This window comes from Daktulosphaira vitifoliae, unplaced genomic scaffold (genome assembly GCF_025091365.1).
Source record: "Daktulosphaira vitifoliae isolate Bord-2020 unplaced genomic scaffold, ASM2509136v1 Scaffold_4, whole genome shotgun sequence".
Lineage (NCBI taxonomy): Eukaryota > Metazoa > Arthropoda > Insecta > Hemiptera > Phylloxeridae > Daktulosphaira > Daktulosphaira vitifoliae.
In genome coordinates this window covers 15,757,024-15,770,864 of record NW_026099575.1, presented here as the reverse complement: position 1 = coordinate 15,770,864, position 13,841 = coordinate 15,757,024, and the positions used below count along the sequence as shown (strand labels likewise).

General features: G+C 22.8%; 3 protein-coding genes across 4 annotated transcripts; 2 read left to right on the top strand and 1 right to left on the bottom strand.

Annotated features, from left to right (window-relative positions):
* The first annotated feature begins 1,578 nt into the window (after positions 1 to 1,578).
* LOC126904046 (lysophospholipid acyltransferase 6-like) lies at positions 1,579 to 7,259 on the top strand. The gene is made up of 11 exons (XM_050682683.1): positions 1,579 to 1,871; positions 2,092 to 2,240; positions 2,474 to 2,551; positions 2,618 to 2,709; positions 3,741 to 3,852; positions 4,724 to 4,859; positions 5,499 to 5,613; positions 5,694 to 5,899; positions 6,172 to 6,372; positions 6,432 to 6,583; positions 6,662 to 7,259. The coding sequence occupies exons 1-11, from the start codon at positions 1,797 to 1,799 to the stop codon at positions 6,759 to 6,761; spliced, it is 1,416 nt and encodes a 471-aa protein (XP_050538640.1). The 5' UTR covers positions 1,579 to 1,796; the 3' UTR covers positions 6,762 to 7,259.
* LOC126904047 (N(6)-adenine-specific methyltransferase METTL4) lies at positions 7,154 to 12,011 on the bottom strand. Its single transcript, XM_050682684.1, has 5 exons — positions 11,560 to 12,011; positions 10,796 to 11,142; positions 10,560 to 10,734; positions 8,833 to 9,010; positions 7,154 to 7,437 (listed from the first exon to the last, which is right to left on the bottom strand). Exons 1-5 carry the CDS (start codon positions 11,788 to 11,790, stop codon positions 7,259 to 7,261), a joined length of 1,110 nt encoding a protein of 369 aa, XP_050538641.1. The 5' UTR covers positions 11,791 to 12,011; the 3' UTR covers positions 7,154 to 7,258.
* A 155-nt stretch (positions 12,012 to 12,166) lies between these two features.
* On the top strand, positions 12,167 to 13,775 carry LOC126904747 (uncharacterized). Of its 2 annotated transcripts, none has more exons than XM_050683965.1 (3): positions 12,167 to 12,374; positions 12,442 to 12,635; positions 12,709 to 13,775. In XM_050683965.1, the coding sequence occupies exons 2-3, from the start codon at positions 12,443 to 12,445 to the stop codon at positions 12,867 to 12,869; spliced, it is 354 nt and encodes a 117-aa protein (XP_050539922.1). In that variant the 5' UTR covers positions 12,167 to 12,374; position 12,442; the 3' UTR covers positions 12,870 to 13,775. The 2 variants fall into 2 exon arrangements, with proteins under 2 accessions (XP_050539922.1, XP_050539921.1); XM_050683964.1 differs by having other exon boundaries at positions 12,169 to 12,368.
* Positions 13,776 to 13,841: the final 66 nt, after the last annotated feature.

The following is a 13,841-nucleotide window of genomic DNA, read 5'->3' as shown; positions in this document are numbered from 1 at the left end:
GTAATTTTTTTGGAGGTTTCCCCCATTTACGGGGAACGAGGGAATTTTTTTCAATTTTTAAGGGTAATGTCTTCGACTAGATACGATTTGTGATCTTTTGACGTATCATTGAAAGAAATCGGTCTAGTGAGAGCTGAGAAAAAGTAGCAATAGACATAAAAAAAAAACGCATCATAGTAAAATTAATACCTTCTCCGCTTCGCATTGAAGCTAAAACAGAATCTTCAAAAGTTCAAAAATTACATTTTGTATAGAAAAGTTACTTTTCCCTCCTTGTAAGCAGTTAATGGGTCATATTTTCAAATAAAATATATGATATAATAGGCGCGTATCTCGGGTATTTCCATAAAAAAATTCATTTTGATTTATGAATTTTTCAAAAAATTATAGAAATTTAAAGACAAGGAAGAAAAAGATATTTAATGATTTCTTTATAGATAATCTTAATTTACGAAATACGAGACAAGTTTTTAGTGTATTTAAAACTACAATTTGTCATTTTTGAACGTATTATCAGGAAATAGACTCAAGATCCGAAAGAAGTTGACGACATACATAGAAATATAAAAAACTAATACCTTCTTAGATTGTTATAAAAAAATGATTTCTTATTATATAATCAAATTATTTTCGGAACGGAATAATTATATTAACTTTTTAATAAATTTCTGCCTGTACGTTTTTATATTATTTCATATTTACATTAAAACATATTCGCGTATTATAACAAAATCAATGCTATATTAAACAACTTTTTGGGTATTTTTTTTAAAGAACTCGAAGAAGTTCTTTACAGTAAAGAAATCACAATATAGCAGAGGCGTAGCCATTGGTAGCTTTAAGGGAAATAACCCCCTCATTGGATAATTATTACTATAAATAGTATATGGCTTTGGCGCTAATAAGAACACGTGATAAGCTAAAAAAAAAGTCCTTAGCCCTCCATGTAAAATCTTATTTCGTAGATTTTTTTAATTTGAATGAAAACACTTATAAATTTAAATATGACGTTAATGCGTTATTCTAGCTCAAAGGATAAGACTTAGAGAAATTTTAAGTACATATTGTTCTTTAAGACCCCTTCCGCTATAAAAAGTTTAAAATTGATTTCTATTAATCTTATTTAGGATTCTGTGTTAAATTTATTTCAAAGTTTCAACTTACAATATATAAGTGCCAAAGTATTTTAAATACCTTAAGTTTTTTTTAACAAAATACTGGCTAATATAATTATAAAACAGCTAAAATTGTTGTATAACATAAATTAAAATAATTATTTTAATGAGGTGGCTCGATCTGGTGATTTAACTTATATATTCAAATAATGATGTAAAGGCAAACCGGAAGCCGGTTCAGGTTAGCAACTAGCATTACTATCATAAAATTAAATTTAATCAAATTAATTCTGTTAAGGGTAATTTTTCGTAATGTAACATTCCTATAGTTAATTTGTTATTCAACCTTCGAATTTAAACCTTCGAAATTGAAAAATGACACGTTATAAGATTACAACTTTAAAATTTTGATTAATAATCATTTTTTTTTTGAAACGTTGTGAATTGTAGTTCAATAATAGTGATAAAAAAAATTATTTAAATTTATCTTAGATTTTTATCTTTAATAAAGGTCATTATATTAATTAATACTTATAAAATAAATTTTTGAAATTAAAAAATGTTTTCTTTATACTTTTTTAATTGAATGTGTCAATTAAAATTTTTGTAAATATCTTTAAATACCAACAAAAGTTATATACTCCATTAATTACCTAAAACCCAACCAACAATAAATTAACTATGAAACCTTCAAGTTATCACGGAAGCGACATATTTTTACCTCTGTCCGTCACTGTTGGACTTAGTGTAGATTTAGTAAGTATTTACTAAAAGTTTCATATATGATATTTTTATCTCATGCGCTTATTTATTTTCATATAAAAAAAAAATCTGGAAATAAAGCTATAAAATTCACTAATGTAATCTAGTAAATCAAGATAACAGCCTATATTAACTACTTACTAATTATACTAAATATGTAATTAATATACTTTATTCTAAGTATTATCAATTTATAGTAAATTTTTCTCTTTAGGTAAATTTTGTTGTTTGTCAATTAACGGCGTTATGTATAGCACCAATAATGTATATTTACCTCCCACCAAAAAATCAATACTATATTATTCTTAGAGAAATATTTGGACTCTTGATTGGATTGAACATGGCATATATTTGTTTTGGATAGTAATATATATTATATTATATTTTTATTTATTTCTTTAAACATCAAAACAATATTTTTTAATATCCTAAAATTGTAAAATAATGATAATTTTGTTTAGTTTTGTTAAAAACTTTTTTAAATTTGATTTCAAATTTATCAATATTTATTTACACTTACTTATGGTAAGTGTATGTTTTTAATCTATCAGTTATATTATACTAAAAAAATATTAACAATAATTTTTATTTTGTAGCCAAATGTTTCATCTCATTCTTTTACCTAGTATTTGTTATATTGTTATTATAACACAAAATCCAAATATGATACACAAGTATGTAAAATTTTCAATTATGAAACATAAATAATTATATATATATATTTAATATTTAATTTTTAGAGTTGTATTGCTTGTGTGTTGCCTTTATCTATCTTTATTACATATCTATAGACAAATTTATGAGTATGGTTCATATACACTAGATATAACAGGTATGCATCATTTAAAAAATGAATAATGAATGTTGTAATTAATTTTTTAAGAAAAAAATATAAAAATATGATTTTGATTAAAGCTTACTCTTTCTATTAAAATAAATAAATATAATAGTTGTATTAATAATAAAAATACTATGAAGTATATAATTATGTAACATAATATTTTTTTTTACTATTTAATAAAAATAATGTGTGTAGTACATAAACTAAACATTTTTTAAATTAATTTATTAAGTTTACAAATTTATAAGATCTGTTAATGTCTTTTTCATTGTCTAAGGATATATAATTATTTATTTTCTGAAATTTAATTAAAAAATGAGATTACTATTTTATATTATGTTATTATGTTTGAGATAATCAAAAATTATTTATCCTTAGGTGACAAAAGCCCACTATTAGATCATTTGATTTTGTAAACTTAATAAATTAATTAAATGAATTTTTAATTTAAGTAATATGCATATTATTTTCATTATTATATTTTGAAAAATTTTTCTCAGTCTTCGTAATAAGGAAAAATGTCCTAAAAAGTTATATTTATTTTAAAACAGTTGATTTTAATTTTTTGATTTTTTTAGTTTTTGCTTAATATTGAAATAACTATGAAAATTGGAAGGATTTTTAAGATATATATTTTTGATATTATTTAATACACTTGCTTTGTCGAAAACAAAATTTTTTTTGAAAATCCAATCTTAAACAAAATTACAATGATATAAGACCCAATTCTTTGATTGTTCTTATTTGATTAAATTAAAAAAATTATTTTTTACAAAAGTATAATAGATTAAAATGGAATTAATATATTTGTTATGAGTTGAGCTTAACTTTACTTTAATTTTATTGAATTATGTTTTATTATATACTTTTCTTTTTACTTATGGAAAGAATTTTTAGACAATTTGATTAGTTTATTTGAAAGTTTGAATATACTCAAATATTATGACCATTAACTTAAAATTAAGCCTTATATTAAAAATGAAATTTTTAATTATAATAAGTATCTTATTATATAATATTAGGTCCAATAATGGTTATGGTGCAAAAAATAACTGCTCTTGCTAGTGGTTTACATGATGGACTAGTATTTGGAAAAAAAGAACAAACAGATCTACAAAAACGTTACATGATAAGGTATTATATTACAATATAGTAATTCACTTTAATTAAAACTTAAGTATATTCTAAAATAGAATGTGAAATATTTTAAAAATAAATTAAAAGAAGTATACATTAAAATATAATTACTTTTTTAGCTTCAATGCTAAGCTGAAAAGGTATTAATTTTACTATGATGTGTTTTTTTTTTAATTAAAAATTTTTTTTTTTTTGTGTCTGTTACCACTTTTTCTCAGCTCTCACCAAACGGATTTATTTCAACGATACGTCAAAAGATCACAAATCGTTCTAGTCGAAGACATTACCCTCAAAAATTGAAAAAATTTCCCTTGTTCCCCGTAAATAGGGAAAACTCCAAAAAATGACAAATTTAAAAATTGCTAATTTTTTGAAATTTTTTCAAATATTTTTACTTAAAAGTGCCATAACTATTTAAAAATGAAAAAATCAATATAATTTTTTTTATATAGATACATGAAGTATTTACCTATCATTTGATATATTTTTTTTTATAAATCTGACCCTTTAACTGCCTACAGGAGGGATTCAAAATGACAAATTTTTTACAAAAAATTAACTTTTTCAGCCTAACTTTTGAAAGTGTTTCAGAAATACTGACATTTTTATATATACTTTAAATTAATGTCAATGTAATATACTTTATTATAGAAAAAAAAATTTCGGATTTTATTTTGTCTTCATGATGAATAAGGTTACCGTATGCTATTTTTGTGTTAAAATTCTCAATTTTATATTTTACATTTTTAACTTTAAAATTCTATAACTTTTTGAAAAATGTATAGATCATTATAATTTTTTTAAGATAAGTATTATTTTAAAAATTAAGCGACTAAAATTATATTTATAATAATTAATCTTTTTTCAGAAAAACACCTTTACCATTAAATTATATAAGTTATCTTTTAAGTTTTCAAACTATTTTGGCTGGACCCAATGCATTTTTTGGTGATTACATGGATTTCTTAAAGGGTACTAATTTCCCAGAGAAATTACCAAAACAGGTATTTTTATGTCAAATCAATATTTTTAACTTCGAAATTTTATTTCTAAATTGTATATAATAGTATTCAATTTTACTTTATATTAATGTTATTTTAAAAATATTGACAGTCTAGTATTGAAAGTAGCATAAAAATAAAATCAGAATTTATAAATAATTTGTCCATATTCAATTATTTGACATGATATTAAAATGTTTCTTTGTCAAATAAAAATTCTAATAATAATATTTTTAAAAATAATAGTTTATAAAAATAAATATATTTTTCAGAATGTATTTTTATTACATAAAAAACTTGAATTTAACATGACATGTATAGTCTATGATTTATTGCGTAAAAGAAGTTTTAAACGAGTGAATAAAAGAATAATTTATTAGAAATTTACTAATATATGTGAAATATAAATTGTTAAAAAAATTACTTTTATAAAAAAAAAAAAATAATAATAATTTTACTCTCCTGACAAATACAATTTGTATAAATTATGTTAAGCTAGACCCTCAATGTATGCCCTAAAGTAATGCTTAACGGCAGTTCCAGGACGGCCCACAATAATGCCGACTGTGGGAAAAAAAAAGACTCAATCTAATGTAAAATAAAATTATGAATTTTTACTATAGATAATTTTATTTTTTTTAGGCAAAAAGTGCACCATCACCTCTGTTAAGTGTTTTGAAAAAACTGTTTTATACTTTTTTGTGTTCACTTGTTATTTACTTTATTGTTCCAATGTATCCTGCTTCTACGCTAACTAGTAAGATTTAAGTATTTAACAATAATAATAGTATACAAACAAAAACTACTTACAGTAACAATATAAAAAAAAATTTCCAGGTGAAACATTTTTAATTGAGACTCCCTTGTATTCGAAAATTTGGTTTATTTTTGTTATAACTACTTTAACAAGATTTAAGTATTATTTTGCTTGGACACTGGCAGATGCAGTTTGTAATGCTTCTGGATTTGGGTTTAGTGGCTATGATGATAATGGTGATCAACAGTGGAATTTATTAGATAATATAGATATTAAGGGAGTTGAAGTAATTTTGTTTTTCTGTATATTTATAATTAATTATATTTCTTTAAAGTATATGATTAAAACAGTTATTTTTAGAAAAGTTTTATCTTTGTTAATTTATTTTGTTTATCATTAAAAGTTATATCTAATGATGTATTTTTCTAAAATTTTATAAAGAGTATTCAATGAACTGTAGAAATGTGCAATTTAAGTATATTTATTTTTTAATGATAAACATTAAAGATTTATTACAAATAAAATTAAAAATTATTATAATTCATATTTTGTTTACAGTTTGGTGTCAATTTTAGAGCTACAATTGATGCTTGGAATAAAGGCACTAATTTATGGCTCCGTTATGTTATGTATGAAAGGGCTTCACCAAAGTATAATACTGTGTTAACATATACATTATCTGCATTTTGGCATGGTTTTTATCCCGGGTATTATGTAACTTTCTTAACTGGAGCACTATTCACAAATAGTGCTAGAATGGTAAAATATTATAAATTTATAACTATAAATTATTAATTTATTTTATGAATGTATTGTAGGCTCGAAGATGTTTTTGGCATAGATTCCAAAAATCCATACCAATTAAGCTGGCTTATGATGCTGTCACAATACTTATAACTAGGCTTTCATTAGCCTATATGACTTTTCCTTTTATTTTGTTAGAGCTAATGCCTGCTTTGCGTGTTTACTGGTAATGTTAATTTTTTATTAAAGAATATTTTTGTAACTTTTTTACTTATTTATATTAAAAAAGGGTTAATTTTTTCAGGTATCTTAAATTCTATTTACATATTATGGCCCTTTTTGCAGTTTATGCACTACCATTTATGGTTCCTCCACTTAAAACAATCCGAAAAAAAGAACAGTAATAACTGGATTTATATAACAAGTTTCAACAAACATTGAATAAACCAATGACTTTTTTTTATATGATTATATGAATTTTTTTTTATATACAATATGATTTAATTAGTCAATTAGTTAAATATTGTTTAAAATATAAGTCTTGTTTGAATAGAAAAAGTAAAATATATTGTTACAATCTATAAATTTGTTATAAATCTTATAGTTTTATACATTATGTATGGCTATAAAAAATATTTTTAATTGAATAGCTTAAAACAATGTCCATAAATTATTTTGTTCTAGCTAATTTTATACAATTGAAATATGTTTTAATGTCTATTCTTTAATAATTTTTTTTATTTATTTTATATTTTTATTGATAATACTTAATATTTAATTGCATAGAAATACCAAATTGAAAGGCGTAGTGCTACTACTAGATAAATCTATATTTTTCAAAATATAACTTATTTTACAAAATAATTTTTTTCTTCACTTGTTAATTAATTTATACAAAATTTTACAATAAATTTTCTTTGATTTGTAAACATTGAACATCAGTCAAAATTGATTGTTGATATAGAAATAAATGTTGAAATTTTAGTGTCTCAAGTCCAAAACTAGTCCAGTTGGGTAATAAGTATCTGGCAAATAGTTCTAAACAATTTGGTGTTTCGGGTAGAAAAGATGATAATACATCTGAAAAATATATTTGTATGATTAAAACGAAAAATAACTAAAGATTTTGCAAAAAAGATTATTGACCAGTCATTTAATCATTTTTTTAGCTTCGATGCGAAGCTGAGAAGGTATTGGTTTTACTATGATTTTATTTATTTATTTTTTTGTGTCTGTTACCACTTATTCTCAGCTCTCNTGTCTGTTACCACTTTTTCTCAGCTCTCACCAAACAGATTTCTTTCAACGATACGTCAAAAGATCACAAATCGTATCTAGTCGAAGACGTTACCCTCAAAAATTGAAAAAATTTCCCTTGTTCCCCGTAAATAGGGGAAATCTCCAAAAAAATTACAAATTTAAAAATCGCTAATTTTTGAAATTTTTTATACTTAAAACTGCCATAACTTTTTCAAAATTGAACAAATCAATATAATTTTTTATTATAGATGCATGATATCACATTACCTTTCATTTAGTATATTTTTTTTATAAATCTGACCCTTTACCTGCCCATAAGGTGGGATTTAAAATGACAACTTTTTCACAAAAATTTTACTTTTACACTTAATTTTTGAAAATGTTCCGGAAAGTCTGACACTTTTATATATATCCTAAATTAAAGCTAATGTAATATACTTTATCATGGAAAAAAAAATTTCGGACTTTATTTTATCTTCACGGTGAAAATGACTACCGAATGCTATTATTGTGTGAAAATTCTCGATTGTATTTTTTACATTTTTAACTTTATAATGCTATGACATATTGAAAAGTGTATGGACAACATTATTTTTTTATGAGAAATAATATTTTTTAATAATCCCTTTTTCATTCAGGATATTAATAAGAAAATAGCAGATCATGTAGCTTTTGGAATAATCCACCAATTTTTTAAAATTAAACACTATCTAAAGATTTGCATCAAAGCGTTTTTTAATAGTGATTTTAATCACTGTCAGATATTACATTATACTTGATCCAATTATGCCACGTCACCACTGTGCCGCGACCCCTCTGTGCTGGATTTTTATTTTATAAGCTAGTTGAATATGTATGGTGCCATTAAAAAAAAGTATAGTTGACATCCTTGTAAGGTATAAGGGTTAAATTAAAGAATAATTTTCTTAATATACTTATAATTTTAAGAGAAATCACCTATGTATATATTTAGATGCAATCTGAATGATCTAGAGCAAACTTAGTTTACCTTAACTCTGTCACAGCCTCTCCAAAAAAGATGAAAATTACATGTAAATTTATAAAGAAATATTTTTAAAAAAAGAAGAATTTAAGTTTTATATTTTGTTCGAATTACACCAATGTATATATATATATTTAAATATTAAACAATTGATCGCTCCAAGTTTAAAAATGTTAACTATTTTTTTAGTAAGAATTACTGTGTATCTTTACCTGTTAAAGGAGGTTTATGGGAATGTACTGAACTTGGTATACTAACTATAAATTTGTTATCTTCTGGGTTTTTAATAACAGAGTTAATATTACGTTTTCTTCCAAATATTATTCTTTCATAAGGCTGTTTACCAGGAGGTTGAGTAAATTTACAAACATATTCCCCATTAACAGTTACCTGAAAATGTAGATGCTACTTTACAAATTTTACTATAAACAATAATGATATTCTGTATAATTAATATTTAATTAAATAAATTTTATTTATTAATAATACAATTACTTACATTGGGATGCTTAGGATTTTTTCATAAGAGGATTATATACAAAAAGTAGAGTTGGCACAATGTCAAATTGACCAAAGAAATTTAGACTAACCATAATCTGGTTAAAAAAAAAATTAAATATCTGTATTTAAATTTTATTATACAAAATAATAAATAATATTTTTCCGAGAAATTTAGAACAATGAAAAATATATATGAATTGTACCTCTCTGAATGTAATATACTATCTATTTCTAGAACAGCAATAACAGAGTTATGTGGCATTTCAGTTTTATAATAATACTATAAAATTAAAAAATAGATTTGTAGTTTTATGGAAGACAGTTACTATATATTCTTCCTTTTGAATTATAAAAAAAATTGGTATTATATGAATAATAAATATTGTATTAGCTAACTTAGGTTATCAGTAAAAGTTATTACTATTTTAAGTAACTAGTAACTAAATTTAATTAACTATTAAAACTTAGTAAATTATAAATTATAGCTCAACTCTATTTTTTTAATCTAACCTAACATCACATATTTGAAAAACTTGCCAGCTTAAACTTTCAACTTTTTAATGTGTTAGTGCACATCCTCAGAAAAAGCAAAACAAAATTTTCATAAATAATAACTAAATGTGCATCAAAAGAAATTTTAATGATAAAAATTCAAACATAGAATTAAAGTTTTTTTTTGATCTGATTAAAATTAGTTAAAACTCTTTGGTTAATTAACTAATTTTTGACTGATCAATTGATATTGTAAGAATCTCAAAAATTACTGCATAATTGGTAATTATTTTAATACTATTTTTTACTCAATTTCTCTTAAAATATCTTTTGAAAATTTTTTTTTTGGTTTTGTAAGTTACATATGTCTCTCCATTTACCTGTTATAAAATAATTCTTAGATTCATCCCTTATATCTATGAAGTAGAATATGATATAATTAAGGAAATTACTGGCCTTACCAATACTTTGGAAGATATTTGAATTTTAAAATATAGACTATAAATGTGGAACCTATAATTTTTATCATTTTTGTCATTTCTCAGCACCACTCTTCCTTACACCAAATTACAAATATGTGAATATCTTCCAATACACGGGTCTAAACGTTATCATTGATCAGTCATTTATTAAAAAAAAATTTAATAAACTTATTTTTAGAAAGTTGAGTGGGTACCATAAAAAATCACTTTGTATAATAATTATATTATTTTTATTATAATTATAATACAATTCTTAAATAAGTTAAAGCATGTGTTTATGTTGCTAGATATATGTACATATTTTTGAACCTCCTGAGAGTTACTTGTAACACTTATTTTTTTTTCAATATATATTATATCAACTAAAATTATAAATTAACACATAGATTTATCCACAAAAATAAATTGAATTAATTGTATATTATGTTAGAATAATAATTTAACTTTTCTTTTTAATTATTTACTTTTATCCAATACCAAGTAGCAACATACGACACATCCCAAGCTGGAAAAAAATTATTTATCAACGAATTTATATGATTTTGTGAATTTGTACACCATACACTAATAAGTCCATCTGGAGCAAGAATCTGACCAATTGGTAATTTTTCCAGATCAGTATCAAGTATCATAGAATATCTGACAAGTGTAGAAATAAAATTTTAAGTAAATATTAACTTCATTATGGTTATTGACTTACCCTTCGTCATATATTTTTTTTTTTTTTCTTTTGATGTACTTATTAGTCCAAGGTGGATCCATCAAAATTAAATCATACTTTTCATTGTTTAGTTTATTCAAATTGTCAATATCATCACAATAGAACTTACAAAGTGGAGGGAAAATGTATTGATTTGAGATATAAAGAGTAGAATTTTTATTTTCTCCAAAGCATATTTTTTTTTTTATTGTCTTGTTGTAAAACTTATTAGATGCAAGTCTAGCACATAAATTATTATCATTCTTATTAGAAATTTGTGAAAATATTTTTGTTTCGTTTTTTACTTTTGATATAAATAATCTGATCTTACAATGTAGCTCATCTTCCTGTTAAACAATTTATAGCATTCAATATAAATTTTGAAGGTGTTAAAATGAATATAATTGTCAACCAAATGACTTTTTTATCTTAATATTATAAACCAAGTTATAGCAAGGTAAGCAAAAAAAAAATCTTCAAATTGTTGAACTATGGATTCTTATTTAAAATTTGTAAACCTCTTATATGTGCCAAAGACCAAATAAAAATTGTTTTATTAAATGGATTAATATCAATAATAATAATTAATATTAAGAACTATATGGGCTCCCATCTCAAGAAAATGCTACAAAAAAGGAATGAGAAAATTAAAATAGTAATTCTTATTTAAAAGATATTCAACTAGGCTAATAGAATTCGAAATGGACTCTGGGTCGTTTTTCTTCTTGAATCTAGCCTTGATTATTATAATATTAAATAATTACTTCTATAAATGTTTTTTTTCTTTTCCGCTTTTTACTTATTAACAAACAATTATTGCTTTCATCATCATTACATATATTTTGATTATCTCTATTGAATGGTTGATTAATGTGGAAGAAATGTTTATAAAATAAATCCAAGTTATTCTGCTCAGAGATGGTATTATACAACTTAGTAATAAACTGTTCATGAGATATAAACCATCCTTCATCATTTTTATATAATATACTCATTATTTTAAAATTAAATACAGTGAAATAAAAGTACAAATTGTTACTAGTTATTTAGGTAAAAATATTCATTATTTTGAAAGTAAAAAACTATATATCAAACCCAACTATAATAAATAAATTAAAATTAATATGATTTACAATAGCTAATTCATTAATAACATAACAATATTTAAAACAGATCTAAAATAATCTTAATTAAGCACAAAAATATGTAGCTCAAACGAATCATGATCTAAAATTAATAAAATTTTATCTTAGTTCGTGATAGATCATTAATTTAAATTAAATTACTGACAATTTATGATAAGATTTATTTTTTCATGGAAAAGATATATTATCATATTAAGATAACAAAATTCCAAAGTTGGGCGTCATGTTTTACTCTAATAATATTTTTGTTTATGCGTATTCAACTAATCAAAATTATTATTTTATATAGACTGAGTAACAAGTGGTACTATTGTAAACAAATTTAATTATTAATTTAAAATTCATTAAATATAACAGTTGTTGTTCCTACACGTAGAAGTCAAAAGCTATAAATGTGGTGATTTTAGATATAATTTTCAAAACAACAAGTTGGTGTAAAAAAATTGAAATACAATTTTTTCTTATTTATTAAAAAAATTTGATTATATATTTTGTTGGTAGTATGTCTGTAGTATTGGATGATCAATATGAAGTCACTATAAATCCTTTCTATAAACCACACGAACCTAGTGATTATCAACCATTTAAAACAACTGTGTATGTATGTGCTATTTTTGCTGTAGCTATAATAGCCCTTAACGTTTTTTTCTGTTGTTTTTCTAAACACCGAAAATATTGGAGAAATAGTGAATCTGGTATGTAAAAGTTTTTTTTGTAAAATACATTAAAATGAAATAGCAAAAAAAAATGTCTATTATCATTATTTAGGTAACCGATATATATTACCAATTTGGATTAAGACACCAGCTAAACAAGCACCATTAGACCTAAAAGAACTCGAAACTAACTTTTCACAAACTAAACCTGTGTATGACTCTAGTGTACCTCAAGAATTTGTTGAACTTCATAAGAAAGAAAGTGACATTTAAAAAAAATATAATATGTTTTATATATTTTATCCATTAATATTTTTGCTAACCATCATTGTATTGGCATTCATAATCACCCTAGTAAGGTATGGTGAACAATTTTGTTCTATTCACAAAAAACATGCTGTACACAATGATAATCATGGGGGGTATCGAGAAGAAATATCCTATGTTTAATAATGTAAGATTGAATTGTAGTGCCAACATGTAGTTTAACATTTTTTATTGTGTCCAATAAGTGGACTATAGTAATATAGTAATTATACAATAATTAATATTCTAATCACATAGACTACTTACATAGAAGTATTATTTTCAAAAATATTCTATTTTACTGTAATAAATTTTGATAACAAAGACAAATTTTATACAATGATAATTTCTTTGTTAAGCTTAAAACTAAAATTTTCACATTTTTCAAATTGTCGTTATTTGATGCCTCTGGTCTGAAAAATTAAGATAAATTATTATGTTAAGTATTTACATTTATTTGAACAAACATTTTAATATTAAAAAATTTCAAATATCATAAAATTATTTTTTAATTAAATAATATCATATTCACATACTTACATTTTAATGTTAACTATAATTTGAGCGTATTCTAAATGGTACAATTAATGACCACATGTAAACAAATCCGTCCATGTTGTGATTATTAATTTATTGCTTTATATTAAGTAATTTATACTGATAATTAGATTATTATAACAATATAAAATTAAGTAATTAACAAAATTGTATAACATTATGTTTAATTATAATATTGCTATTTAAATAGTCTGAAATTTTATATTTATCTATTTTAAATAATATAATTTTGTATTGTCATTTATTTTTATTTTATGTTCCACAACATATTTTTAATGTAATTAATTTTTTAATAAATTATATTTATTTATCTTAGTTATAGGATTTTTATTTTGCTTAGAAAGTTATAACAAATTTTTATCTGTAGTTAAATGTTGTACT

Coding starts and splice junctions, on each gene's coding strand:
- LOC126904046 (XM_050682683.1), top strand. CDS start 1,797: ATGAAACCTTCAAGTTATCACGGAAGCGACATATTTTTACCTCTGTCC. Junction 5,614..5,693: donor TCCTGCTTCTACGCTAACTA/GTAAGATTTAAG, acceptor AAAAATTTCCAG/GTGAAACATTTTTAATTGAG. Junction 6,373..6,431: donor TCACAAATAGTGCTAGAATG/GTAAAATATTAT, acceptor AATGTATTGTAG/GCTCGAAGATGTTTTTGGCA.
- LOC126904047 (XM_050682684.1), bottom strand. CDS start 11,790: ATGAGTATATTATATAAAAATGATGAAGGATGGTTTATATCTCATGAA. Junction 11,143..11,559: donor GAAAAAAAACATTTATAGAA/GTAATTATTTAA, acceptor ATTGTTTAACAG/GAAGATGAGCTACATTGTAA. Junction 9,011..10,559: donor CTACTTGGTATTGGATAAAA/GTAAATAATTAA, acceptor CTACATTTTCAG/GTAACTGTTAATGGGGAATA.
- LOC126904747 (XM_050683965.1), top strand. CDS start 12,443: ATGTCTGTAGTATTGGATGATCAATATGAAGTCACTATAAATCCTTTC. Junction 12,636..12,708: donor TTGGAGAAATAGTGAATCTG/GTATGTAAAAGT, acceptor ATCATTATTTAG/GTAACCGATATATATTACCA.